Source organism: Rattus norvegicus, chromosome 3 (assembly GCF_021556685.1).
Source record: "Rattus norvegicus strain SHRSP/BbbUtx chromosome 3, alternate assembly SHRSP_T2T, whole genome shotgun sequence".
Taxonomy (NCBI): Eukaryota; Metazoa; Chordata; class Mammalia; order Rodentia; family Muridae; genus Rattus; species Rattus norvegicus.
The window spans coordinates 139,686,853-139,710,676 of record NC_141536.1 but is presented as its reverse complement, the minus strand read 5'-3'; the positions used below and the strand labels follow the sequence as shown (position 1 = coordinate 139,710,676).

Sequence of the window (23,824 nt, the reverse complement as noted above, 5' to 3'; positions counted from 1 at the left end):
AAACCAAAACCAAGCTGACTTAATGGTACACTCCTTCAACCCCAGCACTCAGGAGGTAGGTCTCTGAGTTCAAGGCCAGCCTATAACATATAGTGAGATCCAGGACAGCCAGGGTTCCACAAGCAAACCAACAAGAATCTAAACCGAGAATGACAGCTGAATCTGGGCTGAGGCAAAGCATCAGCAGTGCCAAGGTGTCTTCTGGGGAAGGGCAGGGATCCGCTCGTCCACACAGGGCTGTAACCTGCTCAGCACTGTCCAGCCTCCCTCAGCTGCTGAGGGCCCAGCATCCTCTTCCACTCACTGAAACTTTCACTTGGCCAAAGCAGCCTTCCTGGGGGCTTATTCTACTGCTAAGGAAAGTATAGATTTATCCCCTACCCTAGATGTTTACATCCCGCCGGATAAATATTTGCTACTCTTGGGGAAAAAAATGTCTAGTTTCCATCCATTTTAAGAACAAAGCCATGACACTGGTACCCACTAGCCTGCAAGCAGCTTTGAACTACCACTGCAGAAAACACCAAATTCCAGTGTGTTCCCACAGCCTGGTGATAAATTATCACCTTTACTTGACAGAGTGGTCTAGAAACCCAGCCCTTTGGCATGCATAACATAGGCTACCAAAAACAATCAAAGGTGGGCTACCAGGGAGTCCCAGTATGAAAGCAGATTCAAACCGAAGACTGTTTATTTTCAATTATAAGAGTACAATATGTACTGTGGGAATGGAATAACTAGAGACACAGCCTGTAACAGGCTTAAGAGCTGGCAGATTATGCTCCGAGCCAAGAGTTCTTGGTAGTCTTCTTGGGTTTCTCAAATGCTAAGCAGTCGCTCTACAGTGAGCTGGACCCAGGCCCTCTTGGTTATGTTAATGCATGTCTGTAAGTTTAAGATCAAGGAGGGGGAGGTCCGGTGGGGACGCTTATGCGCTGGCTTAGTTTCACACCTGGCAAGGCCAGGAGTGCCCTGCTCTTGTCCTCATGGGACACAGTCAGGACAGCACGTGCTCCAGAACTCCTTGTCTGATTAACTGCTCACACTTCCACCGAGGCAAAAAGTGCTGCAAGTAAAAGGAAGTAGAGGAGAGGGGGAGAGAAAAACTCAATTATTTTTTGCATCAGTAAAAAGCAACAGCTAATTATATGCCTCACCAGCTTGTACAGCCGTGTAGTCACCAGCTGACCTAACTGATGTGCCGCTACAGCCCAGCACAACTGATCCACTAATCCAGCACTAGTGACATTCTTATTTTTATAAAAGTCACTGCACAATTCTTAAGATACATATTTTTTTTTTTTTGCCAGTGGTGGTGGCATAAGCTTTTAATCCCAGCATGCATGAGGCAGAGACAGGTGGATCTCTGAGTTTAAAGCAAGACTGATCCACAGCATGAATCCCAGGACAGCCAGGGTTACACAGAATAACCCTACTGATAAAAACAAAAGGATTTACTCGTTTTTACTTTATGTGTATGAGTATTTTACCTATGTGTACCTGTGTACAGCTATGCCTGGTGCCCACAGAGGCCAGAAAAGGCACTGGGTCACCTTGGACTAGGGTCCTCCACAGAAGCAGCAAGATGGCCATTGGGCCATCTCTCAACCTCCTTATTCACCACGTTTTTAAAAATTATAAAAGGCTGAAAAAAATGGCTCAGTGGTTCAGAGCATTGACTGCTCTTCCAGAGGTCCCGAGTTCAATTCCCAGCACCCACATGGTGGCTCACAACCATCTGTAATGGGATCCGATGCCCTCTTCTCATGTGTCTGGAAAGAGCTACAGTATACTAACATACATAAAATAAATGATCCAGTCTTAGATGTGGCCAGATAATTAATTAATATGCATGCACGTGTGACAATTCTTAGGAGTTGGCTCTCTCCTGCTACCTTATGGGATCCAGGGACTGTGACCTCAGGTCACTGGGTCTGTGTACTGGCACTTCTACTTGCTATGTCATCGTGCTGGCCCAGGATCAAGTCATTTAGAAATTCCTTAGCATTAAACAGTAGAAAACAGGATTCAAATAAAGATAACATAAGTTGTTCCGGCTCATCACGTGTTCACACAGGAGCAGATCAACAGGCCCAGGCCTCAGTACACAGTGGGCAGATCAACCAGAGCCCAAGAGAACCACCCCAACCTGAGACAGCGCTTCCGCTCATCTCACTCTGATTGTAGCTGGGCTTTTGGCAGCTGCAGGTTCCCCGGGCACCTCCAGAACATGGGTTTGCTTGCTTGTTTGTTTTTGTTTTTTTTTTTTTAAAGCATTTTAACTACCATGTGGTTTTGATACATTATGTTTAAGGAGGCACATGGGAGTGAATGGTTGGTTTAACAACAATTTTAGGGTGCCTTAGAAATCTGTTCTAAAAACCTGGCTTTGGAAAATGACACCTGCACACTAATAAAACAGATCAGTCATCCTCTTGGCCAGAGCACAGATGGTCGGAGCATTCTGTCCCAGGATGTCAACAACATGGTACCAACTGGTCAACATCCACATGCAGGGCAGGCAGGGAAGAAAGGGTGGCCCTTGGGAGGCCCTCTCCCCTCAGTACTGCCATGTCAGAAAATGGGGGGAGGACAAAAATGAACTGTGTAATATGAAGTCTCAACTCTCCTAAACTTGACCAGTATAATCTTGTCCTAGTAAGCTGTTCTGCTTACATATTAAGTATTTAAAAGTTCTTGATCTACACCACAATTTCTTGCTCTAAAGTACAAGGTTAGAATGAAGTATAAGCTAAAAATGGTTACGTAAGAATTTTCAAAACTTGAAGGAAAAGCTTACTCCAGTACTCTCTCGTTTCTTACTCTGGTGCTGGGGATGTGAGCCTACAGCTGCATGCACGCTGGACAAGTGCTTCCGAACGAGGCACAGCTCCAGACCTTTTTATAAGAGCTCACGAAATTGCCAGGGATGGCTTACAATTTCTTCTGTAGCCCGGGTTGGTTTTGAACTTGCTATGTCGGCCAGCCTGGCTTGGAACGCACAGAGATCTGCCTGCCTCTGCCTCCCTAAATGCTGGGATGAAAGACAAGTACCAGCGTACCTGCTTGGTCCCCAGCTTTCAGTCCTCCTGTCTCAGGTGGGATTACCACGCCTCAAATTCAACACTTTAATAGTCTCCAAATAATTTGTCAACTAACTAGAATAAGGCCCATTATAATAATTACCCACGAAAATAATTAGTATTAAATATAAGCACCAGCTTAGTAAATGAATTAATGTTTTCTTGCTATATGACACATTTGCTTCAAGTCTTATTATTCAGAAAAAATCCAGAACTGGTGTGAGATACAGAGGAATGTCACAAGGAGATATTACTTTGCTACCAAATCCAGCATCTCCATACACATATTCTTTTTTTCCCCCCTAGACAGGCTTTCTCTGTGTGGCCTTAGCTGGCCTAGAACTTGCTCTATAAACCAGGCTGGCCTCAAACTCAGAGATCCACCCGCCTCTGCCTCTCAAGGGCTGGATTAAAGGTGTGTGCCAACACCCGGCTACTCACACACACATTCTTAACAAGGTTTAAAGTGAGTGACAACAGAAACTACCTGACTGTTCTTTTTAAGCAGGACTGAAGTGCCATCATCAACTTCAAATTCCCCATAGTCTTTCAAACACCGCACCTGAAAGAACAAATTAACATTCTGGTTTTTCTTTGAGACAAGGTCTTGGCTGTGTTTTCTCGGTAAGTCCCTAACTCAGCTCTCTAAACTCAAGTGATCATACTGTGTCGGCTTCCCGACTGGCTAAGAGTACAGCTGTGCCCCACCAGAACTGGTTTACATTATTATAGGTAGTAATAGAAAAGAACATGGTAGTGTATAAATATCAAATATATATATAATATTTAGATCTACTCCAGCCTCACTTTTGTAGACCCCACCCATATATCAGTAATGAGAACAGGACACAGCTAGCTAAGTTTACCAGTTCCTAATTCTGGAAAAGATTCTTTTAATTTTCTTCAATATCCAGATTCATTCCAGGGAATTCTTAGCAGTAGAAAATGAAAATACAACTTTCATTTGGTGCCCCCAATAAGCAAAAGTGAAGTTGGACTGAGTGATCTTTTAATTTGTAAATAATTCTAATCATCTCAGTTTGTCCTTCACATCAACCTTGTTCTTTAAGCAGTTAGGTTATCAAAACTGAAAGAGGATCTTGGTTGAAGGTAGAGGAGTAAGGCAGTCTTTGACATCGACATCCCCAATGGTAAAGAATTATCTGGGGCTGGAGAGATGGCTCAGTGGTTAAGAGCACCCGACTGCTCTTCCAGAGGTCCTGAGTTCAATTCCCAGCAACCACATGGTGGCTCACAACCATCTGTAATGGGATCTGATGTCCTCTTCTGGTGTGTCTGAAGACAGCTACAGTGTACTTACATATAATAAATGAATAAATCTTTAAAAACAAAAAGAATTATCTGGGCTGGCAAGATGGCACAAAGTGCAAAACACTTACTGTGTAAGCCTGGTGACCCAAGTTTCATCCCCTGATCTCACAGGATAGGAGCGAATCAACTCCCAGAACTGTCCTCAGGTATACCAAGGGACATGCAGCCGCACTTAAGTACACATTACTTGTAGATAGTTTTGTTTTTTAAGGGACAACACTAAGTAATATCAAGAAAAATAGGGAGGCATTTCATCTTCTTCTCATGGATATTCTAATATTTTCTCATTTCGTTTCACATATATAGGTGGTTTGCCTGCATGCATATCTGTATGCCACATGTATATACAGTGTTCAAGGGGGGCAGAAGAGGGTGTGGGTCACCAGTGTTACAGATGGCAGAGAGCTGCCGTGTCGGTGCTAGGATTTAACTTGAATCCTCTGCAGGAGCAGCCAGTGTTCTTAACCAGAGACATCTCTTAGTCTTTCATGAATATTTTTCTGTTTTCATGTTGATACTAGAACCTGACAGAGCTACACGTTGTGTTTTATGTCATATCTTTCACCTCTTTAGAAACTTTTTCTTCCCTGGCCATCTATTTGTGGTACCAAAGACCAAACTCCTAAAATGGGTGTACTGATGAGATTTTAGGTACCTATCCTTAAGACTGTGGAAACTATCTTCCTCTCGCTCTTTTGTCCTGTTTCAGTCCTTTCCTTCTTAAGAGAAGCTAGTAAATCTTTATCTTTGATAGAAGGTAATACAATGTATTATTAAAGTAGGTATACATACTTCAATATATAGGCTTTTGGGGGGTTTCACATCCTGTGTGATGTCCAAGCCTTCATCTCCTCCAAGTGACCTCATGTAAGTAGCAAGAGACTTTTTATAATGGTTGAACCACTCCACCTATGAACAGGAAAATAGTCATTTGCCAAGGTTTAAGAAAGATTACACAAACTAGGTACCATTTCAAAGCCACACATCCTAAGACCAGATCTTCCCATATCAGTTAGTTATGAAAATCCTCCACAGACATGCCCACTGGCCCAGCGACATCTTCCCAGGAATTTATAGGTTGTGTCAAGTTGACAAAGCTATCACAACTACCAGAGTAAAGAGAGCTCTGGTAGATGGCAGATACTTAGGCAGTGCGGTCTGAGCAACTGTCAGACGCCATCTGGGAGAGGCTGAAGGCTGGCAGGTGACTTTACTGAGATGGTTCACCATGGACTGGTACGAATGAGCTTCTGGGGGCAAGGCCGGAGAGGCTAAATCTTGGGATTGCTTCTTGCTGTTGATACACCTTTCCTGTCATTATTAAGTTCATTTAACAATCTCTGAGCTTTAGCCCACCCTATTAGACAGGCTTTCTGAAGATCAACAAAGTTGTTCTGTCTTGTAGTGATGTTTTACAAACAAGTAGATGATTTAATTCCTTTTTTATCATTATTTATTTATTATATAGATTATCTAATATTATTGTAGCTGTTGCTGTCTTCAGACACAGCAGAAGAGGGCATCAGACCTCATTACAGATGGTTGTGAGCCACCATGTGGTTGCTGGGAATTGAACTCAGGACCTCTGGAAGGGAAGTCAGTGCTCTTAACCACTGAGCCATCTCTCCAGCCGGATTTCTTAATTCCTAATGATGACTCTACAAGAATTCCTACGTTTATATTAGTAATTATCGAACTCTGTAAGAAGGGCTGCAATCAGAGCTATCTGTAACATGAAAACTGCAAGTAGAACTCTGCTCGCCTTCACATGTCATTGGCTACTGGCACTAAGATAGAAAATAGACAGATTTACAATTAAGGAATACATTTCTTTAGGCTGTAAAACTATTAACTATCGGTTGTTTAAAAAAAAAAAAAAGGGAGCAATTGGGCTGGAGAGATGGCTCAGTGGATAAGAGCAATGACTGCTCAATTCCCAGCAACCACATGGTGGCTCACAACCATCTGGGATCTGATGTCCTTTTCTGGTGTATCTGACATCTTCAGTGCTCTCACATAAATAAAATAAATAAATCTTAAAAAAAAAAAAAGGAGCAATTTATTGTTGGTGCAAGGACAGAAGATAAAATATTAGCTGGGTTTATCTATATAAAACTTCAATACTAATAAGACATCATGCAGATGATTTGCCTCGTGATAGAAACATGCTAACTTAAAATTATAGTTTTTAACTTTAAATGAACCTGTGGAGCTAGTGGCAGATAATGATAACTAGCTAGATAACCAGTCTTAATAGCTACTTATTTATTTATTTAATTTTATTTAATTTAATATGTGAGTACACTATCAATTTCTTCAGACACACCAGAAGAGGGCATCAGATCCCATTACAGATAGTTATGAGCCATCATGTGGTTGCTGGAACTTGAACACAGGACCTCTGGAAGAGCAGTCAGTGCTCTCTCTCTCTCTCTCTCTTTTTTTTTTTTTTAACTTTTTTTTATTGGATATTTTTTTACTTACATTTAAAATATCATCCCCTTTCCCAGTTTCCCATCCATAAACCTGCTTCTATGAAGGCGTTCCCCCTCCCCAACCACCCACCACTTCCCGTCTCCCTGCCCTGACATTCCCCTACACTGAGGGTCCAGCCTTGGCAGAACCAAGGGCTTCTCCTCCCATTGGTGCACAAGGCCATCCTCTGCTACACATGCAGCTGGAGCCATGGGTCTGTCCATGTGTAGTCTTTGGGTAGTGGTTTAGTCCCTGGGAGCTCTTGTTGGTTGGTATTGTTGTTCTTACGGGGTTGCAAACCCCTTTAGTCCTACAATCCTTTCTCTACTTTCTCCAATGGGGACCCCGTTCTCAGTTTGCTGCTGGCATTCGCTTCTGTATTTGTCAGTCAGTGCTCTTAACCGCCGAGCCATTTCTCCAGCCCTGGATAACTAGTCTTAATGGAAACACAAGTAAACATCTTGGTTGTTACTTTTTTTTTTTTTTTTTTTTTTTTTGGTTCTTTTTTTCGGAGCTGGGGACCGAACCCAGGGCCTTGCGCTTCCTAGGTAAGCGCTCTACCACTGAGCTAAATCCCCAGCCCCGGTTGTTACTTCTTATTTATGGTTTGAATTTATGTTTGAACTTGTGAACTTTTAAGGAGAGATGCTTGGAATACCATGTGATCTATTCTCCTAAAAAAGTACAAAAAACTAGGAAATGACATTAAGGAGGCAGAAGGAGAACAGAAGAGAAGCAGAGTAGAAGCAAAACAGAGGAAGAGACAGTAGAACATAGCAGAATACACCAGGGCCGAGGAGATGCAGGTTAGGACAGAGAGCAGAAACAGAGAGCAGAAGGAGCGGCTGAGAGCAGAAAGCAGCAGGCAGGCTTTTCTTACTGACAAGGGCAGAGCTTTTCTTACACACTTGGATTTAATTCATTTAGCAATAAAGGTAGAAAATTTTTTTCTTTCTCTACGCAATAAATGCTGGAACTTATTTTTCATCCGGAATGAGTGAGTTCTTTTTGCACTGGAGCATGCTCAGTGAAACCTGCTCCTGCAGGCTTTTGCTCTTTTCTCCTGGGGTGTGTGTGTGTGTGTGTGTGTGTGTGTGTGTGTGTGTGTGTGTGTCTAAGTATGTAAGTCGATGAGGCAAATGGCTAGGCCAGGGAAGACAAAGGCCCACAGCTCAGCTGACCCTGTCCACATGAATGGACCTGGCAAGTTCCAATTTCTGAGGACCTCAGAAATGGCCAGAGGTACTCTAGTGCCTTATCTGTGTTTTCTCTCAAACCCTGGAGAATCCCCTCACCTTTTATTCTTTTTGGTACTCTTATTTAGTGTTACTTATACATTTTACCTCTTTGGTGGGATTAGTGGGGTTGTTTTTTGGTGGTTTTGGTTTTGGTTTTGGGGACAGGGTTTCTGTGTAGCCCTTGCTGTCCTGGAACTACTCATTCTGTAGCTCAGGCTGGCATTGAATACACAGAGATCCACCTGCCTCTGCCAATGTTGGGATTAAAGGCCTGTGCCATCACCCAGTCTGTTTGTTTTTTGAGACAGAGTTTCTCCCTGAACCTGCTATGTAGACCAAGCTAGCCTTGAGCCCACAAAGATCTGCCTGCCTCTGCACCTGAGTGCTGGAATTAAATGTGAGTACTACCATGCCTTGATATTTTTACTTTATTTGTTGAAAGAAAATAGCTGGGCTGGTGATGGCATACACCGTTAATCCCAACACTTAGAAGGCAAAGGCAGGCAGATCACTGTGAATTCAAGGCCAGCCTGGTCTACAGAGTGACCTCCAGGACAGGTAAGGGCTCCAAATAGAATTCCTGTCTTGAAAAACTAAAACAAAAATATAAATAAATAAACTCTTACAGGTTTCTGGAATCTACAGAGTTCCAAGACAGCCAGGTCTACACAAACCCAGCCGCAAAAGACCTTAAACTAAAACCCCAAACAAACAAAAAAAATGAATTTTTTCTTTTTAAATTAAAATATAAGGGGTTGGGGATTTAGCTCAGCGGTAGAGCGCTTGCCTAGCAAGCGAAAGGCCCTGGGTTCGATCCCCAGCTCAAAAAAAAAAAAAAATTAAAATATAATCACATCATTTCCCTCCTTTCATTTCCTCCTTCTGATCCCTCCTATGTAACATCTTTGCTCCCTCAAAACCATGGTATTTTACTTTAATTATATATATGATTATATATATGTTTTGTGTGTATATAAACATACATACTGTTATAGACACATGTTCTATACACAAGTATATAATGAGATCTGCTCGGTCTGTTTAGTGTTACTTGAACGTATGTGACTTCGCAGCTAACCATGTGGATTGGCTAATCACGCAGGCAGCTCGTCCCTGGGAGTCAGCTCCTTCCTGGTGCTCTGTCTGGATAGAGCCCATGACTCGGCCACACTTTCTATTTTTGGCTCTGTCTTTGTTAGCAGTCTACTTGTGGGGTACTTTTCTCAGGTCTTGTTTAGGGAACCACACTGCTGAAGGATTAAGAGTGACGCTTCCTTGTCATCACAGCAGAGCCCTCTGGCTCTCACAATCATCTATGCCCTCTTGCACAATCTTTCCTCAGTTTTAAAGGTTTGGTTTTGCTTTTGTGATTCACCTAATTTGGTTTATAGATCGTTTTCACTGTTAGGCAGGTTTTTTCTTCTTTTTTGCCCCATGTTTTCCTCTTTGACTAGCTCCCTCTATATATTTAGAATATTTTGACCTTACTGTACTGGTGTTAAATACTCATTATACAGGGATTTTATTCTCCTAACACTTGCCAGGTTTTGAGCTTTTTCATGACTAAGATATTTTTCTTTTGTTTTCTAATTCCTTTCTCTTGTCCCTGAATAACTCACTCGGCTTCTTTCCCCTTTCTTGTTTTTCTATTTCTCCCTTTTCCCTGTCATCTTCATTTATGTCATTCATTTTCTATTTGCACACTCACTTTAAAAATTACCTTTGTCCCATATGCTGTCATAACCTCGCCGGTTTCACTTCTGCATGCACTGTTTTAAGTGCATTTCTGTATCTTGAATGGCCTCATAGTTGTTGCTATTACAGAAACTCGCTTTCTCTTTACAGAGAGTACTGGAGATTAAGCCTTAAAGAAGATCTCCAAATAAAACAGGAAGAGAGATCCAGACAAGGAGAAATGTGTATCATAAGACAGACACCAGAAATAGAAAGTGTGGCAAACTAGTTCCTCCAAAATGCTCGATAGTGATTTCAGAAGTTTTCTAGTAAAGGCTGAGCAATGTCTTCTAAGATGATACAAACGAATGGTTTCATTCAATCCAACACTTAAAGAGGAAAAGTCAGCAATACAGAGGGTAAGATAGTAAAATGGATGAATTGGGATGAAAGTCAGTAGTTTTCTTCTGAAGCAACTGTCAGCAAAGACTCTGATGTTGTGGTAATGTTAATAAAAAAATCTCAATGAATTAAAAATAAAAAGATCCCATGGAGCAGAGGATGAAATACCATAGCCAGGCATCACCACGGAGATGATGGAGAACTCCAGCACGCACTCAAGAGTCCAAGCCCAGGGGGTTGGGGATTTAGCTCAGTGGTAGAGCGCTTGCCTAGGAAGCGCAAGGCCCTGGGTTCGGTCCCCAGCTCCGAAAAAAAGAACTAGAGTCCAAGCCCAGTTAAGATAAAGAGTGAGAGATTCTACTCAATGAAATTATAGCAAAAATTTCTCAACTCTAGAGCAAGATATCCAGGCACAAGAGGTATTAGAACCCTAAAGACACATGACCAGAGAAGAACCTCTCTGTAACATATTATTGTCAAAATGTCAAAAAAAAATACAAAGAAAAATGAATTACAAGATGATATAAACTTGGAAATATATGTTGAGGTGCCAAGTATTGATGACTGTCCATAAAAGTCACATAGGCCCTGATATGGTAGTAGTAGGTGGCTTCAACACCTATTTTGATAACAAAGAAACCTCTGAGTTCAGTTATACTGCAGGGGCTGCATGGTTCAGTGGTGAGGGACACTGGTTGCTCCTGCAGAGGGCTGAGGTTCATTCAGTTCCCAGCATCATCACAGTGGCTCATAATCATTTGTAATTCCAGTTCCAGGGAAGCTGACCCCATCTACTGACCCCTAAGGGCACCAGGCATGCACATGGTGTCCATACATACATGCTGGCAAACCATTCGTATATATAAAGTAAATCTAAAAAATCAAGCTATACCACAGATCAAATGAGCTTATCTGAATTACAGAGACCATCTATCTAATAGGTAAAGAATATACATTCTTCTCGGCAGCCCATAAGCTTCTGGAAAAGAGCTCACATTCTAGGCCATAAATCAAGTCTTAAAAAACATGAGAGAGGGGTGAAAGCAGGAAAGCTGGTGGAGGAGCAAAGGCGGCGATGGAGGAAGAGGAAGAGGTGAATGCAGAGGCGGCAGAGGAACTGGACGAGGCCGAGGAAGCGTCCTGCAATGGCAGCAAGAAGAAGGTAGTTCCGGGTATTGTGTACTTGGGCCACGTCCCGCGCCGCGATTCCGGTCCCTGCACGTTCACAACCTGCTCAGCGCCTACTGTGAGGTGGGACGTGTTTTCTTCCAGGCTGAGGATCGCTTTGTGAGACTCAAAAAGAAGGCAGCCACGGCTGCAGGAGGAAAGAAGGGAGCTAAATACAGCAAGGACTATACCGAAGGCTGGGTGGAGTTCCGAGATGGCATACACAAGCGAGTGGCAGCTCGTCTACATAACACGCCCATGGGTGCCCGCAAGCGCAGTCCCTTCCATTATGACCCGTGGAACCTCAAGTATTTGCATCGTTTTACTTGGTCCCACCTCAGTGAACACCTTGCCTTTGAGTGCCAGGTACGAAGGCAACGTCTGAGAGCAGAGGTTGCCCAAGCAAAATGAGAGACTGATTTCTATCTTCGAAACGTAGAACAGGCACAAACAAGCACAACGCTTCCTTGCAGCTGATGGGGATGCTACTCAACCAAATAGCTCCTGGACATTTATTTACTCAACATCCCACATAGCAGGAGCTGAGGGCCCAGAAAGCAGCACGGCCCGGAGGGCCTGAACGAGCTCAGCTGGCCACGGTCCAGGACCAGGCCCGATCCAACAGAGGGCTACTTGCCAGGATCTTTGGGGCCTCTCTACCTGCAGAGAGCAGGAAAGAACCGTATCCTGTAAGGGACTACTAATGGAAGAAGAAATAACTGCCAGCCCTGCCTCCTCCTCATCTGCCTCCTGCAGAGTGTAACCATCTAGGCAGATGTTTGCTCTGTTCCACAGACCAAGAGTCTAGTAAAAGGCCTTTTTCGTTGGTGTCTTTTACCCACTTTGACCAAATCTTTTAAGTGCCAGTCTGAGAACTTTACTCATACTATCCAGGATGAAGACCACTGTAGGTGCCTGCTGTGTTTGGCATCTGATTGCCTGCCTCTTTCTCAGTGGGCACCTAACAGTTTCTGGCTGGAAAGAGTAAATCTGTCTTCCACTAGGGTAGTGGTCTGTGGTCTTTGTTCACTGTAGTGGGGAATTGGATTTGTGGTTCAATTTGTGGTTTATGTTTGAAAATATAAAATAATTTATAAAAAAAAAAATACGAGAGAGGGCTGGACAGCTGGTCCAGTGTTTAAGAGCACTGACTATTCTTCCAGAGACTTGAGCTCAATTCCCAACAATCACATGATGTCTCACAACCATCTGTAATGGAATCCAATGCCCTCTTCTGGTGTGTCTGAAGACAGCTACAGTGTACTCATATATATAATAAATCTTAAAAAAAAAAAAAAACCAAGAATCTAAATAGCTTTTTGTGTCTTATCTAATTAATGCAATAAAACTAAAAGTCAACAAGAATACTGAAACCACACAAGTACTTGGAGACTTAATGTCATTTTGAAGAAATTGGGGAAGAAACTGAAAATTTCCTAGAATCAAATGATACAAGAATGCAATTTACCAAGACCCTTGGTACACAGCTAAAGCAGTTCTAAGAGGAAAAATGATAGCTATAAGCACCTATATTGAGAAATTAAATATCAAGTAAATTACCTGGCAGTGCACCTTAAGGTCCTAGGAGAATAAGAGCTGTCTAAACCCAAGTAAGAGGTGAAAAAGAGATCAGAGCAGAAATTAATGCAGTTGAAACGAAAAAATAATATATAGACTCAATTTAAAACATGAGTCAATTCCTAGGCACATATAACCTTCCCTTCTCCCAGAAACTCAAGAAGAAACAAGCCTGTTATAACCAAAGACTGAACCAACAATAAAAAGCCTCCCAACCAACCAAAGAAAAGCCCCAGGACTAGATAGGCTCGCTGTCAATTCTACCAAACTTTCCAAGAGCTAACACTGATACTATTAAACCCTTCTGTAACAGAAGAAAAGAAACAAAGAAACAATGACAAACTGTACAAAGCCAGCATTACCATGACACCAAAACCCCTTAAACACACACACACACACACACACACACACACACACACACACACACACACACACACACACAAAGAACACTATAGTCAAACTTCCCTGATGGGCATAGACACAAAAACTTCTTGTCACATTAAGACCAGACCATGACCATGTTGACTTCACTCCAAGGCAAAAGGTTGGTTCAACACCCACAAATCAATAGGTGTGGTACAGTATGCAAATAGAGTTAAGGACAGAAATCACATCACTTATGCAGAGATGTATCAGGAGTGCCTTGCTAACGAGATGACTCATAGTGGACCCTGGTTGGTTTGTGCTAACCTAATGACACAGAGTGGAGGCTGGACTGGGCTCTGGACTTCACTAACAGCGTGACCTCCAGGGAGGGGAGGGGAGAAGACTGAGCTCAGTGACAGGGCTGGTAATTCAATGGTCATGTCTCTAGAGTATAAAACCTCAACCACTTAGACACCACTGCTGTATAAGACGACCTGGATAGGGGCTGGGGATTTAGCTCAGTGGTAGAGCGCTTGCCTAGGAAGTGCAAGGCCCTGGGTTCGGTCCCCAGCTCCGAAAAAAAGAACCAAAAAAAAAAAAAAAAAGGACCTGGATGACAATGTTATGTGCTGCACCATGGAATGTGTCAAGAGGATACCAAGCTCTGATCTACAAGGATACAATAGCAGAAGCTTAGTGTCTTCAACCCTTTCAGCCCTTGCCTTGTGAGCCTTGTCTGGATGGTTCCAATCTACATTCACTTTGCTTTGTATCCATTTGGCTTCAAGACTTTAAAGTGTGAAGTACAATGATACTCTTGAGTTTTGTGACTCATTCTGGTGAAGTACTGAACCTATAGGAATCATGGGACATCTAGACTTGTAACTGTTGTCTAAAGTAAGGGAAAATCTTATGGAAGACTTAGGTGAAGTGTGGTCTAACGTCAGCCAATTAGTGTCCGAAGTCCTTCAAACCTCTATTTTTAAAGAAGAGGATTTAGGTATAGAGAGAGGTCAAGTTACTTACTTGACATAGACAGTTCTTAAACAGTCAGGATTTAAGTTTATCTGACTTCAGTCCAATATCTGGAGTAATCCTATGCCTTAATTACTGGATCAATCAAGACTTATTACCAATATGAATTTGTAATGTTGATTATAATGTATGTGTATGTGTGTGTATATATATATATATATATATATATGCACATATTATATAGAAAACACCCAAGTAATAATACCAGCTTTTAATCCCAAAGATGGATCACTCATAAATAACATATTGGGACTCTATCTTGTTAAATACTAAAGTTTTCTCATGGTACTTAGAATCACTCCCTATATAAGTATATAAGAAATTAGTCCAAGTTAGAAATTGATGAGTGGACACTGAAAACAAAGGAACACTGATAACTACTATTCGAGAGCATAACAGTTCAATACAATTGAATAGTGTTAACCTACTTCTTCAGCAGACATGTGGAATCGTAAAGGATTTGGCAAGACACTCCCATATTCCCACCTGAGTGCTCTAATCCGAAGCAACCGGTCATACCTAGGACATGAGATTAGATGGCATAAGAATAAAAGGGTCAAAAGATGTTATGATGAAAAGACTCAAGACTCACAAAAACCTCTTCTCTCTCTCGTCCCTCTCCCTTGTCTCTTCATTTCGTTAAACCTCTCCACATGGAACCATAAAAAAAAACCCTAAATGGAGCATGTGGACTTTGGCTACTGATAGAAAGACAGCCACAGAAATCATCTTTGGGACAACAGAAAAAAATGAGCATAAGAACTGTCTAGCTTGCTGGGTGTGGTGGTCCATGCATTTAATCCCAAAATTTTAGAAGCAGAGACAGAAGGATCTCTATGAGTTCAAGGTCAGCCAGGACTATAGGAGACCCTGTTTCGACCTGACAGATACCACAAGGCATTGTTTGTTTCTCCAAATGTGACAATATGTGCAGTGGTTACAAAGGCCATGAGGAACCTGCTGCTCAGAGAAGAAAACGATTATGAATTCAGTAATGAGCTGTCATGATACTCCAAACCAGTACAGCATAAAAACAGAACACAGGGGCTGGAGAGATGGCTCAGAGGTGAAGAGCACTGCCTGATCTTCCAGAGGTCCTGAGTTCAATTCCCAGCAACCACATGGTGGCTCCCAACCATCTGTAATGGGATCTGGGGCCCTCTTCTGGTGTGCAGGCATATATGAAGGCAGAACACTATAATTAATTAATAAATAAATAAATCTTGAGAGAAAAAAAGCACACAATGAAGTAAATGTGACGAAACACTAAGATCTAAAAACTACGTTCCACAGGGAAAGCTATATTATTCTTACTGTTTTCATGATTATACTACTGTTTCATAATTTAAAAAAAAATTATTTTTTAAAGCCAAGGGTGACTATACATGATGTTAACCCTAGCACTCAAGAGGCAAAAGTAGATCTTTGTGAGTTCAAGGTCATCCTTGGTTACCCCAGTCTCAAAAACAAGCAAACATACAAACCAAACAAAAAACATAAAACGGGGGCTGGAGAGATGGCTTAGCGGTTAAGAGCACTGACTGCTCTTCCAGAGGTCCTGAGTTCAAATCCCAGCAACCACATGGTGGCTCACAACCATCTGTAATGGGATCTGATGCCCTCTTCTGGTGTCTAAAGACAGCCACAGTGTACTTATATATGATAAATAAATAAATCTTTAAAAAAAAAAACATAAAACGGAACAATAAAAGCTATTTTCTTCCTTCCTTCCCACTGAGAAACCAAATTACATCAGAAACCCTCCTAGGTTCCCTGACACCCCAAGCAAAACCCAAGACACTCACAGGTATGCTATCGTGCAGCGCCTGTTTCTTAACAAAGAACAATGCCGAAATTTGATGGTTGGTATCAAATCACCTCGTCCAGCTGACTTTGCTTCATTCCTGATAAGGACATGTAAGGAACAAGGAACAGATATAGGTAAAAGTTTCAAAAGCAGGAATGGCTGATTGATATGCTTGCTTTGTCTATTCACAACTGGTTAACCAGAGCAGGGTAGCTTCCTCCCAGTCAGTGCTTTCATTAGTATATTAAAAGATAAAAAGCCAGAACTGGGTGTGGTGGGGCACTCCTTTAATCCCAGCATTTAGGGGCAGAGTCAGAAAATCTGCATTCAGGGTCATCCCAGCCTACATAAAGTAGTGAAACCTTGTATGTGTCTCTGAATATCTAGATTGTTTTGTTTTCGTGGTGCTTGAGATTAAACCCAGGGCCCCAAACATGATAGGCAAGTGCCCTAGCACAGAACTACTCCCCACATGGAGCCATTCTACACACTTCTGCCACTCGTAGGAGGTCAGGCTAATTTCCCACATTCCTTACAACTGCTTGCAATGTAAGGATATAATTCCTGGGTTATAAGGAACCAGTACAATACCTATGGACTAGCAGGGCATGGTGGCACCATGTCTGCAATCCCAGCACCTGGGAAACAAGGCAGGGCAGAAAGCTTTAGCTAAGACTGAACTACAAAATGTGATCTTTCCTCAAAAGATTAGCTAAATTCAATAGCAGAATAATTTAGAAAACACACGTCAAACTCTGTACATTTACACATGATTGGTGGAGGGATTCATTTCTGTTCACAAAGCTGTTCTTAATTTTTTTATTGCATTTTTTTTGCTTAAATTCTTTCATTGCATTTATTTTTCTGCTCATGCAATTCATGTAGAGAACAGATAAGATGGCAACTTTCACTCTCCTTTCACCATGGGTCCTGGGAATTAAACTAAAATCATCAAGCTTAATAGCAAGAACCTCTATCCATTGAGTCATTCCACCAGCCCTATTTTATTTTATTCTTAAAAATCCTTTTATTCGAACTGGGTCATGGTGGTGCATACCATTAATCCCAGCACTTGGGAGTCAGATGTAGCCTGGTCTACAGAGAGTTCCAGGACAGCCAGGGCCACACAGAAAAACCCTGTCTCAAAACAAACAAACAAACTTTCTCTTTAATCTTATATGTTTGGGTATTTGTACCACATCCATAGAGGTCAGAAGAGGGTGTCAGATCCCCAGTAAGAGAGTTAGGAGACCACTGTGAACTGCCGTGTAGTACTCCAGTCCCCCTCACAGATAATTTTAACCAGAAACAATGGTCATCTCCCCAAAGAGAATTTAACAAAGTCAGTGACAAATTTCAGGATCACAGAGTGCAGCTAGAGAGTACAGAAAATTCAGTCCCTTACTGGACCAAGACACAGTAAGCTAACTCCAAAATATATTTTTATTCTGTTTATTACAGTCCAGGTCACTTTTTAAATGACCTGACTTACCACTGTGCCCCCTCCTCTCTGCTTGTTAAATACATTCGGCAGCCAGAATGGCCTCAAAACAAAGACTGCCTACCCTGTACACAAACGTCTCATCTGATATCGCCCTCTCTCCTGCTAAGTTCCAGCCCCCTTGGTCTTTAAATGCAGTTTGCAGAGTACTTAATTGTCTATTCATGATCCTTGGATTTGTTGGGGCCATGGTCTGGATGGTCTCTGCCCACCCTGACTGCTGTTGTGAGTAAAATCTAATTCTCAAAGCCTCAGCTAAAATGTCTTTTCCTTAAAGAAATCTCTCAAGTCCTCAATTTAAGTTACGCCCTAGGAGACATCCTAGCACTATTCTCTTCCATGGCCTGCCCTTAGAGCATCTCCCATCCTGACATGTGTGTACTTAGTATCTGTCTCCTAACAGTAAAGTCAGGAACAGAAATCTAGACAGTGTTATCTACCATGGAAATACCAGAAACATTTGTCAATGCAACTTTATTTGGTGCATGTCCATCAAATGGATTAATAAACAACTCTGTAGAATTGAGTTCAAGACTTGACATCTGACCCACATTTACCACAGCCCTGATGTTCAGTTCCTTGTTCTACTAGGCAAGATTTTTCTGTTATTGGCGTCTATTGTGTTCCTCATTCTACTTGTAAAGATTTTTCTGATATCGGTATGTATTGTGTTCCTTTCATTTTGGGTGCCCCATATTATTAATCTCTACACCCAAGTAATTTATAAACCTCTCTAGTTAAGACTCTGACTGTCATTGGGTATTAGTCCCAGCACTTAGGAGGCAGAGGCAAGTAGATCTCTGATTTTGAGGACCCTACATTACAGAGTGAATTCTAAGACAGTCGAGACTATAACAAGGAACCCTGTTCTTAGAGTGGGGGGCAGGGACACCAAGGCTGTACTACCTCAGCTTTGACCTCGCTTGCAGCACCTGTTTTTATCTGATCACGCAATGGCAGCTTTTGAAGTCTATTGACAAGGTCCAGATTCTCCATTGTATGAGTTGCCATGCCCAGTTTAAATATTCCACCTATAGCCCTTTATTGACCTGCTAAATGTGACACCGGTTCTCAGTGAACTCTACTCATGCCGTCAGAAGTCACTACTGTTCCTGACCAGCTGGCCCTCTCTTTGAAACATACTAAGGCATAATGAAAACAAAGAGTGGGAACTAAGTATTTAACTGCATTGTGGTCTTTATCTGCGCCTGTCTCACCTTTTTAAATCTACTCCAGTTCTTTCAACTTAGAATTACACATCACGATGCATCATGAAGACGCAGTAAGCGTCTAACACACATGAAGCACTGTCCAACCACAGTAGCAGAAAACTTTAAGTTCTAGTCCTGTGCTCACTTGTACAAGCAGGATAAGACAGATTCAGAGAATTAAAACGACACAAAACAGTACATCCCCAAAGAGATATAAGGTTCTGATTTTAACATGTCATTTCTTATTTTTAAAACATCGATATTATCACAACTTACACATCTGACTGGTTTTGTTCATACAAAGCTTTCATCTCCTCCAGAACTTGTCTGAGTCCGTCCTCCTGAAATGTATAAACTGATATTAATATAGGTCCATTGATTCCCCTATTAATTTCAATCTGTATTATCTTTCATTTAAATACCTTACCAAAAAAACAACAGGCTTCACAATATTTTCATAGCTACAGATGCTGGCAAGGAACATAAAGTACAGCCCTGTGGAAATCCGCTCCATAGCTGTTCAAACTGTTCAAAGGAATGGGCCAAGTAGTTCCTGAACTCAAGATGCCAAGCAGGGAGACCCCAGGAGTTCAAGGTCTTCAGGCACTACATAGACATACCTATCTTTTTTTTTTTTCAGATTTATTTATTTAATGTATATATGTACACTGTAGCTGTCTTCAGACACACCAGAAGAGGGCATCAGATCCCATTACAGATGGTTGTGAGCCACCATGTGGTTGCTGGGAATTGAACTCAGGACCTCTGGAAGAGCAGTCAGTGCTCTTAACCGCTGAGCCATCTCTCCAGCCCAGATATACACCACACTTTCCAACCTTGCAAGATACCTTGAGCTCTATCTATACCTGGCACCAGAAAAAAACTAAACAGAACTACCATATGACCCAGAAACTCAACTAGGTTTATGTTCTCTCTCTCTCTCTCTCTCTCTCTCTCTCTCTCTCTCTCTCTCTCTCTCTCTCTCTCTCTTTCTCTCCTTCTCTTTGTTATTCCCTACAGTACTACTGAGCTAAATCTCTAACTCACACAAAACCTTACAAGCAGTTTTGTTGTGTTTGATTTTATTTTTATTCTTAGAGTTTCATAATTGGTTCTCTTGAGACAGGGTCTTACTAGAATTATGTGACCCAGGCTAACCTCAAACTCACATTAAATCTCCTGGCTCAACACTCCAAGTCCTGGAATTACAAGCATACACGGACTGGACTTTACACAAATGTTCTTGGCAGAATGATTCAAAATAGTCAAAAAGCAAAACTAATTCAAAGGACCAACAACTGATGGAGAGGATGAGCTCAATGTGATATACCACCCAGTGGAATGTAATCTAGCTATGAGAAGGAATGAATACCGACACATACTACAATATAGGTAGACCCTGAAAACTCCATGTTAAACCAGAGACACCAGACACAAAAGGAGGATAGTCTGAGTCTCCTTATCAAGAATACTAGGCCAAGCAAATTCAAACAGAGAAAAGCAATGTAGCCAGACACAGCAGTGTAGGCCTAGAATCAATGCCAGCAAATGGAAGGACTATCTCAAGTTGAGGCCAGCCTTAAGAACATAGTGAAACTGTCTTCAAAGAAATGAGGGCAGGTGAGATGGCTCAGTAGTAAGGGTACTTGCCTTCTAGCCTGATGGTCTCCTTCCTGTAACTCACACAGCAAAAGGACAACTCTCAAGTTGTCCCTGACCTCCACACCTGTGCTACGGTATACATGTCCCTACCCACATAAGTAAGCAAATACAAAAGAAAAGTGATTATCAGGAGCTGTGAGAGAAGGGCAACTGGGCATTGCTGCTTAAAGGTCACAAAGTTTCTGCTGGAGTAATGAAATGGTTTTGCAAACAGTGAGGAAGATTTAACAGCAACGTGGTTGTAATGAGTGGCCCTGGAGCCTACACTAAGTTAAAATGGGCAACTTTATATTTGTATGTGTATTTTTAAAAGATAAAATGAATAGCCATTTGAAAAGTGCAATAGGGGCTGGAGAGATGGCTCAGTGGTTAAGGGCACTATTCAGTCCCAGGTTCGATTCCCAGCACCCACAGAGTGATTCATAACTGTCTATAACTCCAGTTCCAGGAGAATCCACTGACCTCTTCTGACCTCTCTGTACCAGGAATGCACGCTGCCACATATATACATGCATGCAAAACATTCATACATGCAAAATTTAAAAATCTTTAAAATAAGACAACTGAACTACTGAATATTAAGAATAGTCTCAAATACATTATACTGAGCAAAAGACACCAGATACCAAGACTGCATTCTACATGATTCCACATGGCCCTTCACACAGCATCAGGCCCTTTAGAGATGTGTCAGCTCTTAGCAGTCTGAGCCCGGATACATGTAAAAAAGGGCAATACTCTACAAGCCAGGATATCAAATCTGTGGTTTCCCAAGGATGAAGCTGGGACACAGCTCCATAGCAATCCCCAGAACTTCTGGGGTTATGTCAAGATGCTTGCTATTGGCTATAAAGATGTATGTGGAGCTGGAGAGATGGCTCTGGCTTAAAAGTACTTTCTGCTCTTGCAGAGGATGTGGGTTCCCAGTCTCCACAACCACCTATAACCCCAGTTCCAGAGGATCTCACACCCTCTTCTGGCTTCCATGAAGCACCTTCATGCAAATGAGGCGCATACACTTGACTTTTGTTTTGTTTTGTTTTGTTTTGTTTAAATAGAGTTCCAGGTCAGCTTGAACAACATGAAGACTTGTCTCAAAAACAAACAAACAAATAAAAAAAAAAAACAAACAAGAAGCACTCAAATGGGGAAAGTCACCAAATCAATAGATAACATAAGTATGAGTCTTCTTTTTCTTGCTACAATTTGGCCCCGTTTCAAACTTTTTGTTTCCGATCTCGGAATCCAGCAGGGAGGTCAAGTTAAGCCAGCAACTAACACTTGAAAAAAAGTCTCCAGTAAGCAACAGCAGGCATAGGCCCCGCCCCCAAGACATGAGGCCCCGCCCTAGCCCTCGACACGCCCCTGCCCGGCCGCCGCTCCTCACATTGAATGCCGGCAGCTGTCCTTCCGGCGCGCGGTGTAACTCGCGGACAAGCTCCATAGCTTTTTCACAGAACATGACGGATGCGCCTGGGTCCTGTGGTCCCGTCAACTGCCAAGTCACCCTCAAACGTTCGCTGGGCTCCTAGGTCGCGGCACTGCTATTGTTCAGAGTCACACAACACCAGCAACCAGCTCCTCTCTTTGGCGCCAAATAGGCTTAACCAATAGAAGTGCACTGGTGCTGGGAGGAGATGGTGGGTGGGAAAGAACAGAGCTATGGTGGCCGAGAAGGGACATTTAATTTCACTGCGCACCCTCACTGAGCTTCAGGGAAATTGGGGTTAAAGAGAATGGTTTCTTCCTTGGCAAAGCCAGGAAATTAGTTGCGGCTAAGATTGTAGGCTGAAACGAAGGGCTTTTTCGATTGGGCAGCAAAGTAAAGTACACATTCTTCTCATCCTTTTAATTTTTCCATTTTAATTAATTATCTTTAGGTTTCAACCTTTAGGTTGAGGAAAAGTGGAAAAACTACTGGTTATGACGCAGTGTTTGAGTTTTGCAGTGCTGATTGTTTGACATTAAAGAGAAACCATCTTTTATTGGGTACTTTCAGTATGGTAGAGACTATGACGTGTACTTCAGTTAATTCTCACAACTTTCCTTAAAAGATTACTAGTATCAGAACTGATAAACCAGAACAGTTAACTTACTAAAGGTCACACAGCTCATAAAAATATTAGAACCTTATTTCTATGCTTCGTACTTTCAGCTCTGGAACGTTTTGATTTTAAAACAGTTACTTAAAAATATTTGCAAACTGGAAAACGTCGCAGATAACAGCAGTTTAAAGATGGTCAAATGTCTGAAGCCCCAGAACTTTTGTGGCAAGGGAAGACAGATTACTTCAATTCAGTTCAGGAATTCTAAAGGAGCCCATCTTAAAAACAAACAAAAAACAATAAAATTACTCTTGATTTGCCTTCTATTTCTATGATAAAACACCATGAACAAAGGTAAACTGGGAAGTAAGGGGTTAATTTCAGCCTACAGTTATAGTCCGCCATAAAGGGTATTCAGGGCAAGAACTCAGAGGCCCTGGAAGAAGGCTGCTTTACTGGCTTCCCCTGCTTTGGGGTGACACTCCCCCTCAGTGGTCTGGGCTGTCCCCAGTCAATTACTGATTAAGAATACTCTCCACAGATTGATCAAGCCATTCTGATGGAGGCAATTCTTCAAGTTTCCCTCTTCCCAGAAATAACTACATTTGTGTCAAGTAGACAAAAATTTCCTAACCTTACACAATGCAAGATAAAAACCGTACCATAAAACCTACTCATTTCACTAACCCTTCACATTCCCCTTTGAGACAGGGTCTTACTATGTAGACCAGGCTGACCTCAGACTCAGAGATCCACCTGTCTCTGCCTCCTGGCTGCTGGAATGAAAGGTGTGTGCCATTTTGCCTTACCATTTAGCTGATTTTTGAAAAAGCAGTATTAATTTCTACAAAACGATAATAGATTTGTCTTGTTCTTTTACAAACGTAGATAACAAGACCGTTAGAGGAATTGGACAATGTTAAGAGAGGGGTTTCAGAGAGATTCTGAGACAAACAAAGTGAGAGCTTTGTTACTTATTCATGCTGTATACAGTATGGTAGGTGGGGTTCTGAGGAGAGATACCTCAGTTCAAACTAAGCAGAGATCCTTGGGGGGAAAAAGTTGCAGAAGGAGGTGGTCCAAAGCTACAAGGTGGTAGGCATGGAAAGTAATTCCTGCTACATGCTGGCTCCTTAAAGTCAGTTTGGGGAAGGCAAGATTCTTCCTTTGTTACTTCCTACTCAAAGCACTGGCTGTCATATTCCTGTATCTGTTCCTGGAGGAAGGGAGGCTGCTTAGTGTGGCATG

General features: G+C 42.1%; 1 protein-coding gene and 1 pseudogene across 1 annotated transcript; one reads left to right on the top strand and one right to left on the bottom strand.

The window, feature by feature from the left end:
* Nucleotides 1-673: 673 nt before the first annotated feature.
* Nucleotides 674-22,104, bottom strand: Gins1 (GINS complex subunit 1). Its single transcript, NM_001109207.2, is given in 7 exon segments — nt 674-1,066; nt 3,571-3,645; nt 5,208-5,324; nt 14,779-14,869; nt 16,156-16,254; nt 19,146-19,210; nt 21,919-22,104. Coding segments are annotated over 7 exon segments (591 nt in total). The 5' UTR covers nt 21,994-22,104; the 3' UTR covers nt 674-997.
* Nucleotides 11,215-12,152, top strand: LOC147995752 (activator of basal transcription 1 pseudogene; annotated as a pseudogene).
* Nucleotides 22,105-23,824: the final 1,720 nt, after the last annotated feature.